This window comes from Phoca vitulina, unplaced genomic scaffold (genome assembly GCF_004348235.1).
Source record: "Phoca vitulina isolate PV1807 unplaced genomic scaffold, GSC_HSeal_1.0 scaffold10, whole genome shotgun sequence".
Classification (NCBI taxonomy): Eukaryota; Metazoa; Chordata; class Mammalia; order Carnivora; family Phocidae; genus Phoca; species Phoca vitulina.
This window is the reverse complement of record NW_022589713.1, coordinates 11,911,096-11,938,959: the sequence shown is the minus strand read 5'-3', so window position 1 is coordinate 11,938,959 and position 27,864 is coordinate 11,911,096. Positions and strand designations below refer to the sequence as shown.

General features: G+C 34.7%; 1 protein-coding gene and 1 pseudogene across 3 annotated transcripts in view; one reads left to right on the top strand and one right to left on the bottom strand.

Annotated features, from left to right (window-relative positions):
• Positions 1 to 9,464: 9,464 nt before the first annotated feature.
• PLOD2 (procollagen-lysine,2-oxoglutarate 5-dioxygenase 2) overlaps positions 9,465 to 27,864 on the bottom strand; it is a 98,239-nt gene continuing 79,839 nt past the window's right edge. The window contains exons 11-20 of one of the 3 annotated variants that reach the window (XR_004300084.1): positions 26,737 to 26,841; positions 22,400 to 22,525; positions 20,037 to 20,178; positions 18,824 to 18,886; positions 17,721 to 17,834; positions 14,826 to 14,891; positions 12,805 to 12,866; positions 11,521 to 11,667; positions 11,286 to 11,411; positions 9,465 to 10,882 (exon numbers count right to left, since the gene is read on the bottom strand). Coding sequence is in view for 2 of the 3 variants with exons in the window: in XM_032408514.1 (XP_032264405.1) it covers positions 10,727 to 10,882; positions 11,286 to 11,411; positions 11,521 to 11,667; positions 12,805 to 12,909; positions 14,826 to 14,891; positions 17,721 to 17,834; positions 18,824 to 18,886; positions 20,037 to 20,178; positions 22,400 to 22,525; positions 26,737 to 26,841 (1,150 nt within the window). In the remaining variant the exon portion in view is untranslated. Of the gene's footprint in view, positions 10,883 to 11,285; positions 11,412 to 11,520; positions 11,668 to 12,804; positions 12,910 to 14,825; positions 14,892 to 17,720; positions 17,835 to 18,823; positions 18,887 to 20,036; positions 20,179 to 22,399; positions 22,526 to 26,736; positions 26,842 to 27,864 lie in introns of all 3 variants that reach the window. The other 2 variants (XM_032408514.1, XM_032408515.1) reach the window with 2 other exon arrangements.
• LOC116635347 lies at positions 23,152 to 23,333 on the top strand (annotated as a pseudogene).

The following is a 27,864-nucleotide window of genomic DNA, read 5'->3' as shown; positions in this document are numbered from 1 at the left end:
TTCTGGCTAAACCAACCTAACAGGATTCTTGCCGAAGGCAGGCCAGAGGGATCAAACATCCATGGACATACTGACAGATCATTCCAACTGGAAAAAAGAGTGCCTGCAATGATATTAACACTTGGTAAAATCAGCAAGCCACCCTGAGCAGGAGGGAGGTCCAGAGGTGGTCATACAAGGACTAGTGGAGAATATGATATTTTAAATGTGGAAAAGATAATCTGGTGAAGTGAAGGGGGTGAAGGAGACAGAGGGAATGTTGGTGATTACTGCTTTAAATAATTGAAAGATAAGCCCATATTAAAAGGCATTTTTTCCTACCATTCCCAAATGCACAAATATAAACTTTAAGCAGAAATTACAAAAGACAGATTTTAGCACAGTTAAGAAAAAGCTTTGTTGTCTCTGTGTCAGAATTCAGGGACGAGCCCATCCCTGGATTATAATGCAAGGATGATACTGAAGTCATGTCTGTAATTTCAGGCAGCATGATGGGCATGTAACAGATACCTAACAAACATTCACTAAACAAAGTTTTCAAGTCTAGTCTGGATAATCATCAACCAAGGAAGCTTGAAACATTTATTTAGGGTGGGAACAGGGCAGAGATTGGACTACCTAGCTTTTAAGACTGCTTCCAATCTTGAGATTCTGTTGTCAGATGAGCAAATTAAATCACTAAACCCTACAATAACTCTAGGTTTTTATTATTTTAAAATCAATACATACCTCAATCCATCTTCTCCAAACAAAATATGTATCATTTTCTCAAACATGTGATTGGTTTTATTAGTCAGGTAAAAATAAGCTTTCTTGAAAGCCTTGAAACCGTAACATATAAAGCTTCATTTCTTTCTCACACACACCTGTTGTGGGCCTGGCACCTGTTAAGGCAAACTCCCTTCCAAATAGTGACTCAGGACCCAGACGTCTCAATATATATGCTTCAAGGGTCACTACTGCGGGCTCTTAAATGGTTGGCCTTGGGTGATCCATGTCACTTCTGCTCATAAGCCAATGGCCAAAAGCAGTCACGTGGTTCAACCTATGAGTGGAAAATCTGGGAAGCATATGGATATTGTATGAAAAGCACATGAAACTGTCACAAAAGTAAACCATTACTGAAGATTTAGATTCTGGGCTACAAACATCTGCGAGTGGATACCTATTAATCATGTCACATAGACGAATCATATTCTGCACTTCTTGTTCTGTACTCACTTTAGAACTTAAAAAAATAGTGTAACATTGGACTAAATATTTGCAAGAAAGTCTGTTGAAGGATGAAACTGAAAAACAGTGCACACAACATACTTTCCAAAAATAATAGAATAATCTGACATCTTAAGGTCAAAACAAATGTCCCAAATTAGTAGATGTGACCCTTCCAATCCATGGCAAGTTAGATGTGGGTTTATGCCCATTTGTCACATTCTTGTTTTGAAATATAATTAGATTAATTATAACTCCTGAATATCATTGCTCTCTCCCACGTCTTTACACATTTGAGTTCACTGTTTGTTACCTTTTACATGTCTCAGATCTGCCAAATCCTTAACCAATTTTTTAAAAGATTTTATTTGTCAGAAAGAGAGAGAGCACACAAGCAGGGAGAGTGGGAGAGGGAGAAGCAGGCTTCCCTGCAGAGCAGGGAGCCCCCTGCGGGGCTCGATCCCAGGGCTCTGGGATCATGACCTGAGCCGAAGGAAGACACTTAACCCACTGAGTCACCCAGGCGTCCCAATCCTTAACAAATTTTAAGTAGTTAAAAATATCTCCTCCATATTTGTATAAAAATGCTGCTCCCCAAGTCTGCTTTATTCGAACTATCAGTTACATGCAATCAAGAAGTTTCTAAGTTCTGGATTTTTCTGACATAATCTCCACCACAACTCTCCTAAACAATTCATTCCTTTTTTTTATCAGATTCATACAGGTCCATACCTCTGAAATTGTAAAGTTTTAATGCCATTATTCATCACATTTCTAGGACCACACTGAATAGATATTAAAATCACGCTTGGTCGGGGCGCCCGGGTGGCTCAGTCGGTTAAACGGCTGGCTTCGGCTCAGGTCATGGTCCCAGGGTCCTGGGATCGAGCCCCGCATCGGGCTCCCTGCTCCACGGGGAGCCTGCTTCTCCCTCTGCCTCTGCATCTCTCTCTCTGTCTCTCATGAATGGATAAATAAAATCTTTAAAAAAATAAAATAAAATCATGCTTGGTCAAAATCAACGAGCCACACCCAACAGCAATGCGATCTGTAACCATGGTAACAGCTGTGGTTCCAACAAAAACGCACATCAAGGCCACACTCTCCTTGGAGTTTCAAAACGCACTGCTTTTCCTTTTCCTATTTTATATTTTTCAGTTTAAAGTGGGAAGATAAAATACGGAGTTTTAGTCGCTATATAAGCATAATGCTTTTTAAGGCATCTTGTTGAAAACTGCTTTAAGATAGGTAAAACCAAATTCACGCAATTCAAAATATTTATTGAAAGTCTAACACACATATAGCCACTAAAGAGGTTACTCGTAAATTGATCACCCCGTCTCAGTCCTGCAGCATAAGATGCTGAGAATAACAATGATATCAGTTTATTTTTACAACATCGTAGCATATCATTCTATCCAACTTGAGGCCTCCTACATATCCCTTTATTCAGGAACAAACTTGTACAATCTTTCTCAAGTCTTTACCTCACACATCAAAACCAAAGTACACATTATTAAAAACAGATTTATTTTTATTTTTGGTCTATCTGTTAAATTCAAAACTGCCTTCCCTTCAGGGATCATTTTGATTCAAATGCAATAAAACCTGACATAAAACAAATGCTCCATTACTTATTCACACATAAGTGCATACTATATGCCAGGCTGTATGCTAGGGTCTAAAACAGAAAAGACTAAATAAGGCCCAATCCCTTTCCTCAAATTGCTTGTGGCTTTACTGAGGAAAATTAAAGGTAAATAAACAATGCAGTATGTTAAGTGCTCAGAAAAGCAGGCCCAGTTAGAGAGGCAAGATAGGCGCTTATCCGTGTTTCAGTTATCTGCGGCTTTGTGACAAACTACACAGAACTTAGTGACTTAAAACAAGGTTATCTATGTTTCTCATGGTTCTGTGGGTTGACTGGGCTTAACGGGTGGATTTTTCTTGGGGACTCACATGTGGTTGCAATAGGAAGTCAACCATGCAGACAATAGCCATCTGAAGATTCGACTGGGCTCATTATATCCAAATAATTCACTGGTGTGGGGCCAAACCACCCAGGAACCCAGCGACAGCTGTCAGCTAGAGTGCTTGTACATGGCCTCTCCATGCGGTACAGGCTTTCCACAGAATGGCACCTGGATTCGAGAGGGAGTGTCCTAAGAATGAATATTCCAAGACAGCAAAGCCGCAAGGTCTCTCATGACTCTACTTGCACTATGGAGAGCTGCTTCACAGAAGACCCACCCAGGTTCAGCGTGGGAGGGAACGGGACAAAGGTACGAGTCCTGGAAGTGTGGCTCACTGATGAACACCTTTGGAGACTTGCTATCACAGGCCCCAAATCATTTAGGTTTCAATAATACATATATATATATATTTTTTTTTTTTTTAAATTTCCTCTTAGCTCACAGAAGATCAACAGGGAAGCTGTCTTGGGGCAATGTGAAAATTAATGGAGTCCCTCTGGAGTGAGAGGAAGAGCACCTGAATTCAGTCAAGCAGCCAGGGCACAGGGTGACCCAGTGGAAGGAAAGGCGATCAAGAGGATGTGTGGTCAGCATCTGAATACAGGAAAGCTGGAGTAAATGAGCACTATTTTAGTACACTTCCTGTCAACAACTTCAGCAGGAACACATTTCATTAATCCTCAAAAAGCCAAAACAGAGATTATTAACTTTCAAAATTTGTCTGAATCATTCAATTTTTGTACCACAGGAATCCTGTCCTCGTTGCTGCACTTTTTTTTTTTTTTTAAGATTTTATTTATTTATTTGACAAAGAGACACAGCGAGAGAGGGAACACAAACAGGGGAGTGGGAGAAGGAGAAGCAGGCTTCCCACGGAGCAGGGAGCCCGATGCGGGGCTCGATCCCAGGACCCTGGGATCATGACCTGAGCCGAAGGCAGACGCTTAATGACTGAGCCACTCAAGTGCCCCCTCGTTGCTGCACTTATTAGCCCTTTGCTGATTATGAAGAAAAAAATCATTGTGATTTATCTTTGCCCACCATGCAGTTTTTAAAAACATATTTATTTTTACAATTAAACTCTCTGGAGCTGTCCTAATGTAAGTTATTTTGTCTACTCAAAATCAACTACTGTATCAGTTGTAGTTGAGTCTGACCACTTCTACACTGATTTTATTATTAGTCTAGGCCCATATTTCCTAGTGAACATAGATTAGCAGTTTACAAAGTAAGTAAAAGAACAGAAAACAAATAGGGACACCTGGGTGGCTCAGTCGGTTAAGCGGCTGCCTTTGGCTCAGGTCATGATCCCAGAGTTCTGGGATCTAGCCCCTGCCTGGAATTCCCCTTAAGCCCCAACCTTGAGCCCCCAGGGAATCTGCTTCTCCCCCCTGCCTCTCCCCCTCCTCTCTCACTCCCTTTCCCTGCTCATGTACACTCTCTCTCTTACACATGCACTCTCTCAAATAAATAAATAAAATCTTAAAAAAGCAGAAAGCAAATTATTTCCTCGGTACTAACTGAAAATAATGCTAGCTATCCCTTATTTCAGAATAAGGTATCTAATTCTTTCTTTTAAAATATTGTATCATGTTACCAAAATAAATAAGAAATTACCACTCAAAATCATCCAATGTTATCATTTTTATTCATATTAGCCTTTAAGAAAAATTTTGAAAGCATAAATTAAAAAAAAAATTAAGGTTCCTGCTTTGTTTCAAATTTAGATCCTACTAGTTATCTACATTGACCACAAGATGGGGCTGTGATGTCACAATTTGGCAAGATTTATAAAATATATAAACTAAACACAGATTAAAATAATTTAATAAAACAAAGTTTGATAAGATAATCTCATGTTTCAAATATCATATATTTTCAATTAATCGATTGTCTAATCACTAGTGCTCAGCAAAGAAAAAAAAAATCACACTGTAATTTGTCCATTTCTCACTTGGAAGTTACTGAGCTTTTTCAAATGAAAAATTCTCCTGTGTTGATGCAAAATTATATATATAACGATGTGATTTCTTTAAGGATTCTTGTTACCATTTCACACTGCATTTTTAAAAGTTACTGAACTTAAATCAGTGTTAAGAAAAATGTCTTTTAGAAATACTTTTAAAATTATTGTATAAGCACAGAGAAGTTCATTCCTCATCACAAATCTACATGAAATTTTTCTCTCCTGTTCTATCCCTTAATTATTTTTTTGTAATCTAATATACTTGACCCTTGAGCAACACGGGTTTGAACTGCACGTATACACTTTGTGAGGTTTTTTTCCATACAGACTGTAAAGGTATTTTCTTTTCCTTCTGATTCTCTTAACATTTTATTTTCTCTAGCTTACCTATTGTAAGAATAGAGTACATAATACATATAACAAAAAACATGTGTTAGACTTTTTATTATCAGTAAGGTTTCCAATCAACAGGAGGCTATTTATAAACTTGGGAAGAGTCAAAAGTTATACACACGTTTTTGACTGTGCGGGGAGTGGGAGTTGGAGGGTGGTCTGGGGGCCCATAACCTCTGCATTGTTCAAGGGCCAACTGTAATTACTTTGGGGTAAGGATGATTTGAAAGAAACCGTATTTTCTTTTCTTTTTTTTTTTAAGATTTTATTTATTTATTTGAGAGAGAGAGAATGAGAGATAGAGAGCACGAGAGGAAGAGGGTCAGAGGGAGAAGCAGACTCCCCGCTGAGCAGGGAGCCCGATGCGGGATTCGATCCCTGGACTCCAGGATCATGACCTAAGCTGAAGGCAGTCGCTCAACCAACTGAGCCACCCAGGCACCCGAAACCGTATTTTCTTTATGTTATTTATGGCATGCATGATCTTTCCATTTCATCTGTTAAAACTTCTTTAAGTTGATTACTTGTGTGTTTTGTATTGTTAAATAGGCCAAAAGTCCTTTCTAATTTTCAAAAGATTATAAAAATTCAGATTTCTTAGTTAACCATTTTTCAGTAGAGACACAACAGCATGCCAAAATAATCAGTTACTTGATTTATTAAACAAATACCACCACCTCAAAAATCAGCAAAGAAGCTACTTTTCACATGAGTTTTTTTTTTTTTTTTTTTTTTTAAGATTTTATTTATCTATGAGAGAAAGAGAGAATGCACAAGTGAGAGAGCACAAGCCGGGGGTGCGACAGGCAGAGGCAGAGGGAGAAGCAGGCTCCCCGCTGAGCAACGAGCCCGACAAGGTCCCAGGACCCAGAGATCAAGACCGGAGGGGAAGACAACGGCTTAACTGATTGAGCCACCCAGGTGCCCCCCACATAATCTATTTTAATATATTAACCATGATACAAAAATATAATTTAATTCTTAAAAGAAAGATGTCAGGAAAAGTTTAGATTTATAAAGTCCACACATCCCTAGCATGTATACTCATCTTTCCAATTTTTCTAGTTCCTTTTATTAGAATAATTAAGCTATACTGTACTTCACATTTTAAAACAAGTCTACATGTAGTTTTCTACTCTTTCCATTACTTATTTGTATTTCTCTTCAAATTTCATCCAAAATTCATTGCTATCATTAAAGAGTTTTATACATTTTCCCCTTTTTTCACCCCAAGGGCTTTTTCTTAATGAGAGTTATTCTAAAAGAAGTCTGTAGCTTGCTATTCTGAAAGACCACAGATAAACAACACTGTTTGACAAAGGCTGCTTTCATGAAGTCTTAAGGACTTTAATTTTCCAAAATAGTCAACATCTAGTCAAAGAGGGCTATTTGCTGAGACCGACTCTCAACTGTGACTAAAAATTGTATTTGGCTTTTCCTGCAACTCGAAGAGACCTGTTGAATAGACCACTCCATATTCCAAATGAATGACAGGCCCCCAAAATGTCATACAAGATGGACTGTAGGGCTTAGCAAGCAGAGAAATTAGTAAGTGCAGATGGCAGACAAGAAAATAGGAGTGAAGGAATATATAAAGAGATTCTGTCATTAGGATGGACAGAAGGGACTCAATCCATACGATAATAGTTTTCCTTATTTTAATTCTGTGAAGGGGTATTTGATCTCTTCGGTTAGTTACCAATGCAAGTAAATTATTAGTGTTTTTAAAAAATGAACCAGAATCAAGAAAATTAATATACTGAACTACTACTAAAGTATCTGTATTTTTTTTCCTTTTTTTTTTTTAATTATTATGTTATGTTGGGGAGGGTATGTGCTATGGTAAAGTATCTGTATTAAGGAAAAATATTCACATTAATTCCTATGCACATTCAGAATTAGGAAAAAAGCCACCAATATGAGCATTTAAAGCTCTCTGGGAATACATGTATACACACACACACACACAAACATGTATGCATAAACACAAATAGTTACTACTGACATCAATATACTTCCATTTATTCAAATTAAATTAGTTATGGGAATTCCCCCCCTTTTCTTTCTACTGTTTGTTCTTTATATTAAACAATACACAAATATATTCAGAGTAAAAGATTTCACTTCCATAAAGCACTAAAAATAGCAAGGATATGATCTAGCAATTCCAATTCTGGGAGTGTATCTGAAAGAAAATCATTATCTCAAAAAGCAATCTGCATCCTCATGTTCACTGTAGCAGCATGATTTATAATAGCCAAGACATGGAAACAACCTAAGTGTTCACAGGTGGATGAATGGATAAAGAAAATGTGGTATATATACAAGGGAATATTATTCAATCTTAAAAAGGTAGGAAATACTACAATTTGTGACAGCATGAACAAGCCTTGAGGGCATTATGCTAAGGGAAATAAGTCAGACAGAGAAAGACAAACACTGCATATCACTTACATGTGCAATCTAAAAAAATGAACTCACAGAAACAGAAGAACAGATTGGTGGTTGACAGAGCTGAGTGTTCTCCATGCATCCAATCCTACCTATTTTCCATCTTTCCAATTTGCTGATCTACTTATGGGAATTTTCACACTTTTCCTCACTAATTATGAATTGTTCTTTTTAAAAGTACATTTCATATAATTTCATGAAACTTGGGACAAGAGGGAAGATAGAAAATGCTATTGACTGCCTTGATCCAGTTTCTGAAAACATAGCATGAGATTAAAATAGTTACTATAGGTTGCCACGCATGTGAACCACAACTGAAAAGAACTAGGATCTAGCAGATGTCTTTCTTCTGAAGTGTATCACAAGGGACATTATGCTGGCTTGCACTCTGTTAACAGTTTATAACCAGGGTCTGCTCTGATTGGCTGGTATCCACGACATACCAGTTGTTACATATTTAGAATACCATCCCTGAAGTATAGTAATGTAATTCAGAAATAATAACATGTCTCTTCAACAAAGTTGATGGGCTGTAGGAATTTACTTCGAGTATTAAGTACCACCAAAGAAGAGAAAAGAGGTAGAACCCAACTTCCTTATTTCCTAAGTCCATCTTCCAGTAATTATAATCTTGATCATCACTATCTCCTCAGGGCCTGGAACACTGCATGGCCCATAGTAGGGACTTGAAAAACACCACTGAATACATACATACAATGGAATATTACTCAGCCATCAGAAAGGTTGAATACCCACCATTTGCATCGACATGGATGGAACTGGAGGGGATTATGCTAATTGAAATAAGTCAAGCAGAGAAAGACAATTATCATATGGTTTCACTCATATGTGGAACATAAGGAATAGTGTGGAGGACCACAGGGGAAGGGAGGGAAAACTGAATGGGAAGAAATCAGAGGGGGAGACAAACCATGAGAGACTCTGGACTCCAGGAAACAAACAGAGTTACAGAAAGGAGGGGCAGTGGGGGGAATGGGGTAGCTGGGTGATGGGTATTAAGGAGGGCACGTGTTGTGATGAGCACAGGGTGTTATACGCAACTAATGAATCATGGAACACTACATCAAAAACTAATGATGTACTATATGCTGGCTAATTGAACATAATTAAAAAGAAATCATCCCCCTAATAAATGTGATCTGAAGAGTCAATAAATAAATAAATATACCACTGAATAGATAAATATATATTGAATAAATGTTTGTATTTCTTCACTTGTAAAATAAATTAGATCAATCCCCAGTCATTATGAGATTGAAGATAATACAATGCAATTCATAATTCAGTAAGTAGAGTTTTCATTAAGTTATAATATCATCAGTAAATATACCAATCAAAATGAAAAAATCATAGCCTATTACATCCAGATATTGCTTTAGGATACTCCATCATACATTCTCTTCTAAAGATAAATCACCAGTAATAAAGAGCCCAACAGAAACTTATTTTAAATTATTTTATTTTTCATAATTTTCTAACACATGGTGTTAGAAAAGTGAATTTTGGCACCATGACTTACAACTTTATTTCAAGTTTAACCTTTAAATTAAAAACAGTAGCTATAATAAGTATATTTAAACCTCAGAGAAATGGTGAAAAATCAAGTCACAAATTTTTTGTGCTGGGGAATTTTTTAAAAATGGGATTAAGAAAAGGTAACAAAAAGAGTAGGAAGGATAAAATGGAGACTATGCTGGAAAGATAAAAAAGTAAATAACCTTCTCTAAAAAAGAATAAGGAAGGAGACAAAGGGCAAAGAGAAGAAGAAAGGCTCACCAACTTTATTTTCCTGATATAAAATTCAAGTACTTAACCAAGTTTTTTAAAAATCATAAAATGCTACTACTAATCTCATGAAATTTTCTTTTTCCTCATTATTTTCTAGAATTAAAATCAAAAGCCTGTTTTGACTCAAGGACACTTGCTGATCTTAAGTTGATATTTGATATACTTCACAAAATGGAAAGGCTTGAAAACTTTCCTAAATCTAATACCTACTCAATATAATCCACCTTGGAAAATTAATCTGAAGGAATATAGGGTTTGATTTCTAATACAAATGTAACAAAACAAAATCTGTCTAACAATCTAAACAAAAATGTTTTCAACTGGCTCTAAACCTCAGTTGTATTCTGTACTAAGTTTCTTGAGGAAAAACATTGTGTAATCTTTACTGTTCTTTGTATTCCTTCAGTAACTACTATAAAAGGTACCTGTATAGGTCATAGAAAAAAGTACTTACACAATTAGTTGCATACAAATTTAGTTATAACTCCAGTTTTCCAATGTTTCAAAAATTGTCAATTTTCACTTATATTCATTTTGTTTACGTTAATAAATAAAATTCTTCCCATGCTTTTTTAATAAAATATTATTAGTCTCTTGTCACTTGTACATTTATAGCTGAATATTTTATCAATTGAAACACAAATTCAGAAAACTGTCATTATTCTCAGAGAAAATAAGGCATAGAAATAAATATTTGTTTTTACTTTTTCTTTCTTTTCTTCTTCAATCTGTGTTTTAAGGCTCAGAGCAGACATTAAGAAATATCAAACAATTTTTTACAAAAAGTTTTTCAAATGTTTGGCCCAAAGTGAAGTTGTTCTGTTGAAGTTATTTAAATATTCCTCTCATCTTCTCAAGCACAACTTCAAAGACATGTTCGTCCGTTCCAAAAGAAGATTCAGTTCAATGAAAAGTAAATAACTTAGGGGTCTATAAATGACACTGCGATGTATCTCGTTCCATTTTTAACAGGAAGTCCTTCATGCAAATGTGTGAGTCTCCCTGGATGCATGAAGCTCCAGCCTTTTCTGGGTGATTCAATAGAGCAATTGTACCTTAGAAATTTGCATCCGCCTCCCTAAAAGAGATGGAACAAATGAATGTATCAGCTTATTATGTTTAATTTTTTTTTTTTTAAAGATTTTATTTATTTATTTGAGACAGAATGAGAGAGAGAGAGCACATGAGAGGGGGGAGGGTCAGAGGGAGAAGCAGGCTCCCTGCCGAGCAGGGAGCCCGACGCGGGACTCGATCCAGGGACTCCAGGATCATGACCTGAGCCGAAGGCAGTTGCCCAACCAACTGAGCCACCCAGGCACCCTTATTATGTTTAAATTTTAATCAGTGGGAAAATTCAAATTATGCCATCTAACCGGAATCTTAAAAAAAAAAAAAGGCAAATCTAAAAAAATCTAAAAAAAATTAAAAATCGTAATGACATATTTCTTTTACAAGGTGTAAAAAATCAAAGCCATAATTACCTGAAAATCTTCTCCCACGTTATTGAGTGCAATGTTGATGGTAAATGTAGAAGCGTCATGATGAGGGCGAAGAGAGCGCTGTCTTTCAGGGGAGTATTTTACTACAAAATTCAATAGAGCAAACCCCTAAAAACACAAAGTACACCAATGGATTTGCTTATCAATAAAAACGTAAAATAGCACATTTGTGTAAAAACTAGTAGGAGGTGGACAGGGGGAATGGGAGGATAACTACCTTCGTATAATAACCTGCAAAGACCTTCAGTGTAACAGGTGCAATAAACTCCCGGATAAAATGAAGCCATACATTCTCCAGATCAATTTGCTTCATGTGGATATCATCAGTTGGGACATTTTCATAACCACCAGATATACGGCTATCCTAGAAACAGCATTAATGATGTCATAAAGTGTGGTCCACATGCAATTCACATTTATATTATGTTGGAATTTTTTTCAACCACAAGATCATAATAGACAATAAAAATAACAGTTGTTCAATCATGGTGTACCATCTGCTTTAATTGCAAAACTCAAAATAACTTAGATAACATGCATCAAGGATGCAGCAAAGTATGAGACTCTTTTCTTACTTATTTAATATATATGTGAGGTCTCTATAAAGTAAATAAAACGTATTTCCAAAGCCCCCCCATGCCTCCTAAAAAATTGGTGTTTTACAGTAACCCTTCAGGCAGTCTTAGCTACTTGACGGACAAAGATTCTGCTTGTCTGCCCTTTGGATTCCCTACCACTGAAAACAAGCTTGCCCTGCTATGTTCCCCACTTGAAATTTACGATACCCAAAGTCCTTCCATGATTGCTTTTTATGATCCTACAACCTGCTGACTTCAAGTTCTTCCTCATACTTTGAACTTCTGTCTCTCTGGTCAGCTAACTCGCTGGGGTATGAAATTGAGCAGAGACAGTAATATTCCAGAGTATTCCCCTAAGAGCAGGCATCTGTGGATTCTCCGAGGAAAAGAAACACATTGAACCACCAACAGCAATACTTCCTGCCAAGTCTTTGACACTGAATATAAATGCAAAACTGAATTACACCAATGGCATTCAAACAGATTTCTTCTGCCAATGTTTACACACACACACACACACACACACACACACAAACACACACACACAAAGCTTTGGCAGTCAACCAGATAAACTTTGGGTACTTTCACTATTATAGGTCACTGTGAAAATGCAGAGAATAAAAAGTGGCCCTGGGGAAGACCAATACCACAGAATAAATAGACATATATTACCGTACCATTCCAGCCTGGAGACACTGACTTTAGAAACCATCCAGTGTAATTACACACATAAATGAGAACCTGAGGCCAGATAGATTAAATGCTACCAGAGTGCTCCTGACAGCCTTGGCTAGCCCCTGCATTTAGGTTTAGGAGTCAGAGGTGCATGACAAAACAGATAATCCCCTTTAATTGTCTAAATATCTACCCCTGCTTCTATCCCACATACACATTATAGTTCCTTGTGTGAAATTACCACTTACATGATGTTTCCCCCCAGACCACTGGCCATAATGCTCCATTTCTTCCACCAATTCATCACAGGCTTTTTCAGAAAAGATGGGAAACCAAAAGACATCAGGACAAGGCTATAAAACAAGGCATCACCATTAAGAGAATAACAGTTTGTGTCTTTTAAGTAATAAATGGCATTTCAAAAGTAACAGGATGGGATATTCAATATTCATCTCATTTAGATGCCTTTTTAAGAGGTTTGCCCAATATTACTGACATTACTGTTACAAATAATAGTAGCTTTTCTTTAATGCTAAGACTTTTTTTCTTTTTTTGCATTTTAACATCTATAAAATTAAGACATATCTTAGACTCACATTTGGCCAGGGGGCCACCATGATGTAGTTGTAATGCTACAGTGTATGTATACTTGGCAAATTTTCATTCTGCCTCACCTTGTGTGTACGTGTATACATCTGTGTGTGTGTGCACGTACACGCACGCATGTAGCTGGTGTTGCACTTGAGTTGACTTGCCCTTTGAAATGTTTTCTAAATAATTTACACTACGATTTGTCATTGACTCTTGGTGGGAATGCAAGCTGGTGCAGCCACTCTGGAAAACAGTATGGAGGTTCCTCAAAAAGTTGAAAATAGAGCTACCCTACGACCCAGCAATTGCACTACTGGGTATTTACCCCAAAGATACAAATGTAGGAATCTGAAGGGGTACGTGCACCCCAATGTTTATAGCAGCAATGTCCACAATAGCCAAACTGTGGAAAGAGCCAAGATGTCCATCGACAGATGAATGGATAAAGAAGATGTGGTGTATGCAGCCATCAAAAGGAATGAGATCTTGCCATTTGCAACGACGTGGATAGAACTGGAGGGTGTTAGGCTGAGCAAAATAAGTCAATCAGAGAAAGAGATGTATCATATGATCTCACTGATATGAGGAATTCTTAATCTCAGGAAACAAACTGAGGGTTGCTGGAGTGGTGGGGGGTGGGAGGGATGGAGTGGCTGGGTGATAGACAATGGGGAGGATATGTGCTATGGTGAGCGCTGTGAATTGTGTGAGACTGTTGAATCGCAGACCTGTACCTCTGAAACAAATAATACATTATATGTTAAAAAAAAAAAAAGAAGAAGATAGCAGGAAGGGAAAAATGAAGGGGGGGAAATCGGAGGGGGAGACGAACCATGAGAGACTATGGACTCTGAGAAACAAACTGAGTGTTCTAGAGGGGAGGGGGTGGGGAGGATGGGTGAGCCTGGTGATGGGTATTAAAGAGGGCACGTTCTGCATGGAGCACTGGGTGTTATACGCAAACAATGAATCATGGAACACTACATCAAAAACTAATGATGTAATGTATGGTGATTAACATAACATAATAAAATAAAAAAAAGAAATGAAAGTTATTATGTATACAGTGCTCTATGACATATGATAACATCTATACCTTGATAAGTCTAAATTAGCTTTTCCAATATGTACAAAATAAAAAATTTCTAAATGACTAGAAAACATTGTGTCTTAGTTTAATTGTCAGTATTCTTATTCTTTCTCACAGTACACAAAAGAACAGCATCTCAGAATCAAAGATGCCTTACATTCTCTGAAATAAGCTATTAGCAACAGTTTGGAACACTAATCTAGAGTTCATTTTTAAAAAAAAAATCTTTGAAAAGAGACTCTTAAAGTTCAATTTCTTTCAAAGATAAACTTACTAAATGAGGCCTACACCAGAGATTTGCCAAAGGTTCCTTATTTTTCGTGGTTTGAAATAGTTACAACATTTGGAAGCATGCCAATAAAAAGGGCAAGATCTTAAAATTATTGTTCGATCCCATGTTCTACATTTTTACAACTATATGACCCTTAAGGCTATAACATTTGTAATTAAGCCACATGATTTTTACCTAAAAGATGGTTTCTGCACTTTCACAACAACCTCTGCTAAAGCTATATTGCATTAATATTGTTCCCTTCTGGAAAACAAGGCAAAAGTGCTCTACACATCATAGTAATTATTAATACAAACCTGTTCAACTATATTTTCAGTGAAAATCTTTGAATAATCACGGTTTATATACTTCTCCTTCCAGTCCTACCAAAAAAAAAAAAAAATCAATTGCACAGATTAAAGCAAATACCTGTTTATAAGGAATAGAAAATCCAAAGTATATGCATTTTAGAAATTGCTCAATTTATAAGTGACTATGTGTACTGGACAAAAAAGGAATTTTCAGAAATCACAGTTTATGTTTTTTAAACATAGTCTGATTCTGCATATGCTCACATCACTCTATGAAACATCAAATTTTTATTTATGAAGTTTTATACCTCAAGATTTTAAAATTTGAGTAATCTTACAGCAATTAGATTTACATACTGTATTCTATGCATATATACAGGGATAGGTAAATATGTGCTTAAAAGTTAGTGATAAGAACAAAATCCTATCAACAAATGTTAGTAAAAATTAGCAAATTAATAAACTAGCATCTTACTTATATATACTTTAATAGTGAATTATCTAAAATAATTTTGATTTCTTAAAATTATTTCAAAAATTTCTATTCACTTCAGTTTTTAATATGTATCAACAAAATGATCATGGGTTACTAACACTTTCATTTCTTTTACTTACTGAAATTAAGGCATATAACCATACATTGAGAAATAGCTTCTCTTCATGCTAATTCAGGAACCTGATTCTTCTCTTTGACTAATCTCTGATACATGAACCACATACGAAGATATCTCAATTTTTGTCAACATCAGTTAAAGAATCCTTTTCCTGGGTCAAGTGTTTTATTTAAAAACCACATATTTAGAGGGTATATATGAAAATATGGGGTGATTTAGTATCAAAAAAGATCTCTTCTTAAATGTATTTAGACATATTTAACAAAATTTTAATTTTCTCTTTACAAAGTACAAAGGAGCCAGGAGGGAAGAACTGAGGTATAGACTCAAAATAATTCCAAACAAAATATGTTGCAGAAAATATTTGTCTGAAACATGTCTTTTGAGGTCAGATTTCAGAGAGGCCCTGATAATTTGTATGCTATTCTTAGCTTTGCACATTTTTGTTTATATGTAGCTTGGATATTTTTGATATGGAAGAACCAAAGTTATCTTCAAATTCTTCAATAAATTTCATTTATACATAGTATGTAATTATAAGAATCAAATTATTGTATTATCTCATTAATCTCTCCAATAGTGGTTGTTCTCTGATTCCAAAATACGGTGGGAAATTAGAAAAAAATAATCATTCATAACATTTCAGAATCTTTATTTTTTTCCTATGCATCATTATTGATTTTTTGAAGTAAAAGGAAAAAAATCCCTACGATCTTACAGTAAGGCATTAACTTCTCATTTTAGGCTACCTTTCAAGTATCATTGAACAAACTGTGACTTTACTCATTTCTTAGAAATTCTGATAATGGGACAATCGTCAAATATTTTGCTATGGGACATCCCTCAGGAGGCGTTATCGATCAGGCTAATTTACCAAAAATAAAACAAAGCCATGGAAAGAAAAGCAGTTCCTACTTACTTCTGATGTTTTCATTTCATATTCTCCAAAGATATGAATTCTGACACAAATGTCTACAATTCAGGATATAATTTGGGACATTTTTTCAGGAACTAATATTACCCAAGAAATAAAATAATTCTATTCCTCAAAATAACCAAGAGACTCAGTGCCAAAGTAAAATATGTAATTACATCCTCACCATTTTAAAGAGCCTCTTTTTAATTACACTCCTGTGAAAGATTAAGATATGAAGCTAAGATGAAATGAAAATACTTTTAAAATACAAAAATGTCAAAAGACATTCTTTTTCTATTGAATAGAGTTTTCAGAGACCACTAAATTTACTATTCCTGGATGTCAACTACTCCTACAAAATAAAAGACAATTCTAATCAGGTGGATTGAGTCTATGTAATTTAAAACTTTTGCTATTGAAAAGGGGAAAACCATGAACAGTAGCATTATAGAGATGATTGATAAAGAGAGTATTTTCCCTTGAATAAATGTTCCAAACTGACTGAAGAAAACAGGCTCCCGTAAAACAAAAAAGGAGTGAATTCCTGTATGATTCAAGTCTTTAAGATACGAAATTTTAGAGTTAGAAGGAGATAATTTCTTCAACTTCAGACTTTCTATATATGCTGAATCCCCTTACTCTACAATCTTCTCTGGCTATCTTTGGTGTACATTCACAAACTTGTTATAAAAAAATAAATAAAATGATAAAATAAAATGTATTTTCCCAAACTAACTTCTTGAATTCTCTTCTTGAAAATCAAAACATAATATTATCATATGTGAGCTACTTGTTTTTCTGAAATTACAATTAAAAATTTTATGATGCTTTTGAATATATAAAATAGAAATATTGAGAGAAATCATAGAAACTGATTAATTTCTTTCCCCACTCCTAATATATGTCTTAATTAAAAAAAATTTCTTGGTCAAGAAATATAATTAATTGTATCTTTTATTTATTTATTTATTTTTTAAAGGTTTTATTTATTTGACAGAGAGAGAGACAGTGAGAGGGAACACAGCAGGGGGAGTGAGAGAGGGAGAAGCAGGCTTCCCGCTGAGCAGGGAGCCCGTTGCGGGAATCGATCCCAGGACTCTGGGATCATGACCTGAGCCGAAGGCAGATGCTTAACGACTGAGCCACCCAGGTGCTCCTAATTGTATCTTTTAAAGAATAATATAAATAATAATATTTTAAATGATGTTATTTTTAAAAGACAAAACTAATTATATTTCTCGAGCTGTTTTTTAAACTTTAAAATTTTTAAAGCCTCTTATCACATTTTCATATTATTAACCCAACTGATTTACATCCATTTAGAGTTATAGGAAAAGAAGAAATAAATGAAGTTGAGTATGAAATACCTACCACGGGATTTTCAAAAATCTGCCAGAGGTCATTGTTATAATGGGAAGTATTGTAATTAGCAGTTGATAAAAGTCTTCCAAATTCATGTCTATTAGAAATGTACATAAACACACCCTATGTGCCAAAGAATAACAGTATTAACAATCTTAGAGGAAAATACAAGAAAATAAACTTAACCATAGGAAAAATATATATGAGATATTAATTTCAACTTTTATATCTCATTCCTGAACATGCATTTTTATTTTTCATATAAAACATGCATGATTTAAAATAAAAGAAAAAAATTTTATTAATTATGAATTCAGACACCACACAAAACTAATTGATAGCACTAACACTCAACTGAAAAAAAGAAGAGGAAGAATGACTGTTTTTGTCCCTTTCTCATTGATCCTAGATGTAGACATCAGGGAAAAAAATTCCTGTTTGAAAGCAGAAATATTTTTGAGACACCAAAGTGCAATGAATTGTACCTGTTTTGGCTTCTTTCCCTTTCAAAGAAAATGTCACATTTTTAAACAAGAATTCAAATGTCAATATTTCATCAGACTATGTTATTCTTTTTATTGTTCTGATGTTTAAAAACTGAACATAGAAATTACTTATTCATTAAAGGCAGCTAAAGAAAACCGGTCTCATTTCCTTGCCCCAAACCAAATAAATGTGGCAAACACCACTATGGTAAGTTTGTTTCTTTTTGTACCTGTTTTAATGGTAAAAGGGTTAGTTATTAATAAAAAAAATAATAATGAAGAGTACCCCAATCTCATTTTAGTCAAGATGTACTTTATACTTACTCCTACTTTTTCTCTCCCTTAAAAAAAACAAAACCAGAAAAACTAGTGAAAGGGATTTGGGTTTAATTTTCTCATTCGTCAACCACAAAATGTAAATCTGCCCAAAGAACTAAGAGTTGAGTATCACATAATGCCCACCCCCAACACACAAAACATACACACACATACACAATTTAAGAACCAATGAATACCAACATTTTACCGTGCTAAGTGGAAAGAAGACTCTTAAACTTTACTGGTAGGCAATATACCATATCTAGTATTAATTAAATAAAAACAAATAAAAATAAATAAAAATAACACCTTTGGGGGGCTGAGCATTTGGAATGTTTCCGGAGTAGGGGAGTCTTTTTCCCTTTGTAAAGTCTAAAATGAAGAGAAGCATTGGGTAAGTTGACCTGCACACCCACACTCTCTTAGGTATTCTTAGGTAAATAACATTAGCAGCCCTTGATCAAAAGCTGACATTCTGAAATGTCCTTCATAGACAACATGCATAACAAGCAAAGCTTATAGCGCACACAAAGAAACAACTCCAGCCCTTTCTTTTTTTTTTTTTTTGTCAAACATAAATCCAAGCTCATTCCTTAGTAGAATTTTCATTAGACACAAAATTAAGACAAAGGAAAAAATGTGTAAGAGAGGCCATTCCAGGATGCGCTGTTGAGTCAAATTAGCAGAACATGAGCACAAATTACAATCACAAGTACTGAAGATACTCAATATAACAATGCACATAGGTTTGTGGGAAAAACAAACATAGTCAAACAATACATGCCTTATTAAACTAGAAAAAATACTTGCCAACTTTTCTGATTTTTCCCAAATCACATTTGCTTATATGAATTTGAGTAAAATAATCCAATCATTTCTAAAATAGAAAACTATATAAACATGTTTTAGAATATTTACACATTTTGAAAAACAAACTATTTTCTACAATCATTGAAGTTTTATAATGAAGGTACATTTGTAGAATAGCAATATATCATTACTTTTCACACAGATGAAATATACTACATATCACAATCCCTCTCTCAGTTTAGTGATAAGGAACTGCTTTGAGGAGTGTGCAGTTTATAATGATAAAGAGAATAATGGGCATTGATATCAGAACAAAAGTGTGTTCTTCTTAAATGTGTAAATGATTATTTCACCCAGGCTTTATCTAATTAACTTTAATTAAGTCAGTTTTCCACTACAAAATTGCAGATGGAAGTGAAGATGAATTCTTAAGAATGCAAAGCTGATTTGTAACAAATCCATGTTTATGATTGAAATCTTTCTGTTGCTTATGCCTAAGCATGGAACCTAACATTTTCCAAACTATTTCTACAGATAAATGTTCACAAATTATTCTCCATAACTGCTCCCAATTTTTCAATATGGAACCAAAAAAATTGGCTAGTACTTACAAATTAGAAAGAAAAGGGGCATCAAAACACAATGACACATCAACTGGTAAAGCAAGCCATTTTATAAAAACATTCAAGCAAGCCATCATTGTAGACCCTACCATTTCTCTAGCATTTCGGCACAGAGCCATATCAGGATCCAATTTATCACGAACAAAATAGTTCCTTTCATTCATCTCTGATCGAAGTGTCTTTCCCTTAATTAAGTACACATTAGCCATGTATGGGACATTCCATATCCCCCTGAAAGTAAAGACAAGACATTCCAAAATACCACAAATAAAAAATATTTAAAGGTTTATTTTTATGTTTTCAAAACAAACACTTTGTATGTTTTTAAATTTTGTATATATAAATCATTGAATCAAATTACATGCAAATGCAAACATACATAATGATATTTAACATAGTTATACACACATATATGACATTACTTGCTACACACTACATTTTTATGCAATAAATCACTATCTCCCTACATTAACTTCATTTTAGGGTTGATACCTGTTTAGCGTTTTGGCTGTAATCCTTCACTTCATTATTAGAGTATAATCTATTGTACAGAGTTTCCATTTAGGATTAAGCAGTTTGATAGCAAAAATAATTACATACAACCTGTGGTGTACTACAGCTCGTTCACACTGGCTCCCCAGAGCACTTAGCTATACTCAGTGACTTCCCATTGCGAGTGTGAAATCAGCCACTGCAGAAGTATTTACACCGCAGAAACCGGCAAACACTACAAATCAGGGCATCCCTCAACCCCCAGATCCAGTTGTTAGACCCTTACCAGCACACCACTGAGTACAGCCTAAAATTCTCCTAAAATATATCCTCTTGAAATTCACTAAGCCATCTCAAATTTCTTGAGAAAGAGAAGATATGAAGAAATAGAGCTAGAAGTACGTGAGGGTTGGGAGATACTTTATTTTGTCCTTCATTCTTCCCCACATTTGTCTTTTCACTCTGAACATGACTCATTTCCTAAGAATAGTGAGTAAAGTTTCACCTGAAGGCAAATGCCTGTTGCTTTTAGAGAAAGAAAGGAAAGATTTTGACCAAGGAAATGAAGTTAGACGTTAAAAGGAATATGATTTCATTTTGTTTTGCTAGATGAACCTCAAGGGAAACAGCCATAAAAGATAATACAGTGTATCATCTGAATTCAGAAACTTGTCACTGGCAGAGTATGCAGTTTTGAAGAAAGACACACACACACACACACACACACACCCATGTGCATACGTGTCATAAGATGTCATTCCTTCATGTAGCTTTTGGACATGAAGTGCATTTTTGTATTAACTAGATCAAAAACCTCTCCCATATTCTTTTCCTTATACTTGAAACAACAGTGACAGGAGGCTGTACAAAATATCACCAGTGCCTAAAGCAACTTAAATGAAACATTAATTCTATATTCTACTTCTGTGAACCCTTATTTCTGTTTTACCCACAGACAATATCAGGCATTTGGTCTATACAAATCATCCCAGAGATAATAAAATACTTTGAAACAACAGAATATGATCTGAACAGTGTTTTCTCAGCTATCATGCTTCTTAATTGCAGCTAACAAAAGCTTTAATCATATTTATCATTCAAATTTACTATTACTATTTTCACAAGTAAAACATCTTTTTAATACTCAACTGTTCAACAAAAAGTATGTGGGTTTTTTAGTCTAAATTTAGGGGCACATATTTTTAGTCATGAAAGAATGTTTTCCCTTTCTAATTGGGCTGATGTATCTGAGAAATTAGGCAAAGGCTTTAATGTATCAGTCACTCTGGTCCATCATCTGTATGAAGAAAAAGGATAACATTCCACTCTATACTACCTTAGCAAAAAAACACTATTTCAATTCTGATTATTTTTTAGTCTAAAAAATGTCAACTGTTGTCTCTGAAATAAATATCAATCATGCATACACTTTGTAGCAAGTATATTCTTTTTAAACTCTGGAAATGGAAATCAGATATTGGTGAAGAAATTGATCTTTAAAGCAGAATATTAGCTATTTTACACAGAACACTCTTGCAGTAGGAAATGCTAGAAGGTAAATCATTGCCTTTGTTTTTGATTTTGTTTGTTCACTTGTAAATTTTAAAAGCTATCAAAACAACTTTCATCCTGGCCACTAAATGAGCTAAGCTAAATTCTTTTTCTAAATTTTTAACTAAATATTAGTCTTCTGACAACCCTCTCACAGCTACTCCTACCTACCATGTAGTATCTCTTAGTATTTCCCACAAGTTTAGTTTGTTCCTGTGAAGATTTAGAACCTCAAAGGCAGATTTTTGTAATATTATTTTACACTAGTATTTCAGGATCCCAAGTGGTCTCAGGATGGTAGATTTCCACTAATCATGAAGAAAAGAGGAACAAAAACTCAGGTAATGTTAACAAGACCACATTTTGAGGTTATGGCACTTTACATTAAAAGACTGACCAAGTAACTTACACTCTATTCCCTTGAACAATATCCACGTAATCTTCAGATCGAGCATAGTATCCATCAGGACTCAAGGCTCCCCAGAAGTTGGACCATAGCTTTCCATGACGAGTTACGAGAGGAGCAATGATCTTTCTAAAGACAGCGTGAAAGGAAAAACAAATCCAAGTAATTGTTTATTCTTAAATTACCACAGAATTACGTGTTTTGGGCTTAGCATGACACATACAACACTAAAGTTCATTTAATACCATGTAGTGAGTTCAAAAAAAAAAAAGTAAAATAAAAGATAAACAGGAATTTCTTTCCACTTTTTCTTAAATAAGCACACTGCTGATTTTCAATGATGTTTCCTAAAAAGGCAAAGTAATCGAAAATGCTAATGAAAGTATAAAAATGACTTTTAAAAGTACCTTACTTCTATCCAATTAAGTCAAACTACCTTAATTATTTAATTATTTTAAGTATTTCAGAAATTATACAAAATGAAATCGAATAGTTTCATTGTCATTGAGAAGACATAATAATCCCTGGTGCACTGAAGTATCCAACAAATATTTGACAAATATTTGTTGAATAAAAAAATGAATAAAGATGAACTGAGATATTTGTAAATAGGCCAGTTTTCCTAAAGTTAGGTCCTGAATTACTTTAAAGTATGTTTCCTTTTTTTTTTTTTTACAACTTTTAAAATGGGCTGTGCTATCCCTGGCAACACTGGACATTCTTCTGGCCCTTCAACTATTTAAAAAAAAAACAACAGCTTTGCACAGTGGCAGTATCGTAGCCAATGAGGTTTATCTGAGGCGCGATCATTGCTAATTAAAAAAAAAATAGAGGGTAATTGCCATAGCACTCTGTCTGACTACCTACCAGGAAAGTAGTCCCTTTGAGACAAGCACATGTTACAGATTCAAAATATGTCAGATTTTTTCTTAGGAAAATCTAATTTATAATGTGTCAACACTTTCCAAATGAGGTAATTCTGAGGTTCCTCTAGAATTACTTTAAAAATTAAGTGAATTATAGTGGTGTCAATTTTTAAGAAAAGCTCACCCAACTCTTTCATGAGGAAGTTTATGAACCAGGTATTTGCCACAAAAAAAAAACCCATTTCACAACACTCCAGTCCTGTGAAGACCAGGTGTGCCCTTTCCCTTACCTACAGAAAAGTGAAACAGTCTATAAATACACATCATTCAAAATAGTGATTTTGGTTTATTTTTCCTGGTTCCTATTAAAAGGAAATGTTAACCAGAAACACTTAAATTGTCCATCAACAGATGAATGGATAAAGAAGATGTGGTATATATACACAATGGAATATTATGCAGCCATCAAAAGGAATGAAATCTTGCCATTTGCAATGATGTGGACGGAACTGGAGGGTGTTATGCTGAGTGAAATAAGTCAATCAGAGAAAGACATGTATCATATGACCTCACTGATATGAGCAATTCTTAATCTCAGGAGACAAACTGAGGCTTGCTGGAGTGGTGGGGGGTGGATGGGAGGGATGGAGTGGCTGAGTGATAGACACTGGGGAGGGTATGTGCTCTGGTAAGCGCTGTGAATTGTGTAAGACTGTTGAATCACAGATCTGTACCTATGAAACAAATAATGCAATATATGTTAAGAAAAAAAAAAAGAAGAAGATAGCAGGAGGGGAAGAATGAAGGGGGGAAGATCGGAGGGGGAGATGAACCATGAGAGACGATGGACTCTGAAAAACAAACTGAGGGTTCTAGAGGGGAGGGGGGTGGAAGATGGGTTAGCCTGGTGATGGGTATTAAAGAGAGCACGTTCTGCATGGAGCACTGGGTGTTATGCACAAATAATGAATCATGGAACACTACATCAAAAACTAATGATGTAATGTATGGTGATTAGCATAACATAATAAAAAAAAGAATATGTACAATATTAGAAATGATACTATAAATTAGAATCTATATATTATGTTAATTTAAGAAATAATTCAATGGTGTTAACTGATAAGATCAAATATATAATAGAAAAAAAAATCTTGTAATTTATAATCCAGCTGCCTTCCAAAGAAGGTTAGGCAAAGAAATGAAAATCAAAATCCATCTTCGGTGTGCCTCAATGTTTTTGAGTACTGAAATACAGTAAGGCCCCTTATCCATGGTTTCAATTACCCAGGGTCAACCATAGTCCAGAAGCAGATGATTCTTCTGATGAATCATCAGATCAACAGTAGCTTAACGTTAAGTCACACTGCCTGTGTCATTCCCCTCACTTCATCTCCTCACGTGGGCATTTTTTTTTTTTTTTTTTTAATTTATCTGAGAGAGAGAGAGAGCACAAGAGGGGGGAGTGGGAGAGGGAGAAGCAGACTCCCTGCCGAGCAGGGAGCCCGATGCGGGACTCGATCCTGGGACTCCAGGATCATGACCTGAGCCGAAGGCAGCCGCTCAACCAACTGAGCCACCCAGGTGCCCTCACGTGGGCATTTTATCCTCTCACATCATCACAAGAAGGGTGAGCACAGAACAAAAAGATATTTTGAGAGAGAGAGATCACATCCACATAACTTTTATTACAGCATATTGTTATAACTGTTCTATTTTATTATTGTTGTTAATCTCTTACTGTGAGCAATTTATAAATTAAGCTTTATCACAGGTCTGTAAGTATAGGACAAAAACATAGCGTATATAGGGTTTGGGATTATCTGTGGTTTCAGGCATCCCCTGGAGGTCTTGGAACGTATCCCCTGTGGATAAGGGGGACTACTTTATCAGGATAGCAGCTGGGGGATGATGAATTACACTACATTACTGAAGGAGTAAAACCTGGAGTAAGGCAGTAAATAGCAGAGATGGGACAAGAGGGAAAAGAGAGCTGATGAAATGCTAGGAAGCTACATGCCCTAAGATGTGACCCATCCCTTGTCCCTCTAACCTTCAGTCAAGTCTACTAAATCTCACAAGATTTTTGGTATATGTAAATTCTTTATGAAAACTACATGCTTGGATACAGAAGCAAGAACTGTATGTATCATATGAACCTAAACCTTTGATCAGTAACAGAAATTTATGGAATTGGAAAAATATCCTGAGTTTTCTAGCCTTTCAAGGGCAATGGGCCCAGATGGCAGTTGAGTTACTTTTGAGGGAATTTTATTTTTTACCAGGTTTAAAACATTAGATTAATATTAAAGGGGATATATGTTAAATACATAGTATGAATTCATTAAATAGTTCACTGTAAGAATAAGTACCTGCAAAAGTGTCATATAATAAAAACATATAAATATTATCTAAAAAATGTACATTCCATAATATTGAATTTAAATCAAATTAAGAGGCAATTAACATTGCAAATTCAAGAAAATACTACTGAATTCCACTAGGTTTTAAGAGTTATAAATTGCCACTCTATCCCTTATCTCTAAGGTAGCCTAACTGCTCCTTGCCTAATGATCAAAAGGTTATTCATGTTTTAAAAAATTACATGCAATTTGTAGATATACAGTGAGGCTGTATACACAGATTAATACTAAGAGGTCTTAGATTTTGAAGTAATAACTGAATTCTCAAATTGGCAAATCATATTACATATAGAGGAGGTTAGTATAGCATAACAGATTTCTCATATATTTTACTCAGCAAAATAAAAACAGTAATTCTAATATTTCACTGCTAACCATACTATTTGCTAAGAGAAACAATTGCATTAATATATGTAAACATACTTAAAAACAATACCTGGCACTTAATAAGCACTCATTAAAGGTGGGCTATTAGTAGGAGGATTAATAAACTACTAGCAGCAATAGGTGTAATATAATAAATAATGACTAATATCATTATAAGCTGGTATAGATGATGTCTTTTTCACACTTCAATTCCACTAAATAAAAATAGGTACTGCCAAGTAATAATTATCAGTTCAGTACTAAATAAAATCACAGATCTCTGAAATTTCTTTCAAATTCTAAGAACTTAGATCTCCGTTTGCAATAACTTTTTAGGTCATAAGTTTTATGAAATTCTACTTTAAAAATATCTACAAAAATTTTTAAAACTCCAAATTTTACAGATATATCATAATTTCATCTTGCTTTAAACAGAAAAATAGGCCAAATATAATTGATAAACATTGCATTTGTGATTGTAACTAATATTAAATACTTCTAATTTTCATCATGTTGTTTTCTATTTGACTCCTCTGAAAGAAAACTAATAAGAATTGAAAGTTTATAAGGCATAGAAAATAACTTCATGTGAGTTCCCTCAATTCACTAAGCATAGTGTGTCCACATAGACACAGAAAACGATTATCATTTTAAAAATAAATTGAAAATGAATCTTATGTAGTACCTGTTTTGTTCAATCAAAATTTTTAAGGTCCTTGGATTTGTCAAAACAACATCTGCATCCAGACTAAAATAATAATCACAGTTTTCATCCTGACGGCAAAAATCCCTAACATTGAAAAAGAAATAAGAATTAGATAAAATAAATACTTGCTAGTTGAAAAATGTCAACATAAAGCTTATACATAAAATAAAGTTTCTCTAACATATTCTTCTAATCAATATAGTAAGACAGTCTCCAAAGGGATAAATACTGTCTTAAATTTCAAAATGGTCAGTTTATCAACATAGATATTCACATGGAGATCAACACTAAAAATTTTAGGTCAAGTGAAATACATTCTCAAGCCACTAAAAAGTTTAAGGCATAAGATACCCAGTCAGAATGGCAATTTAGAATTTGGTACTTAGACCTCTCTGAAAGGGAAACATAATTTATCTCAATGTATTTATCAACAACTTTTTTTCACAAATCAAAATGCTTTCTGCACACACACACACACACACACACAGTGCAAAATCTTGCTTATCCAACAACTCAGTTTTAAGTGAATCTTGGAGATACAAGTGTGTAATTCTTTAGGTATTAATACTTTTAAAACTTGATTTGCATGGAATTCTAAGAAATTTACTCCCCTACTTCTTATCAGGGGTCATGGACTATGACATTTGTTTTTCTTGGTAGAGTCTGTAGCATTTTCATCAGGAACAACAAGGAATGAACTACTTGTGATACATAGATGCTTCCAAGTATTATGATTTCTACATCTGGGGCTCTCTCCTTTTGACCTCCCCTCCCTCACTGCTGATCCTAGTTACCACTTTCTGCTATTGTCAGTATGTATCTCTATACCACATTTGTTTCTAAGCAACTGTCATACAGGAAACTTTGCTAAACTTGCACAAAAAATTAGAGAAAAATTTTTAAAAGTTTTGTAATTATGTATGATGACAGATGGTAACTAAACTTATTTTGTGTATTCAAATATTGAATCATTATGTTGTACATCTAAAGCTATAGGTTATATGTGAATTATACCTCAATTAAATACATAAGATAAAATAAAATAAAAATAAAATAGCCAAAATTATTTTGGAATAAAAACTAAAGGAATTACACTACTTGATTTCA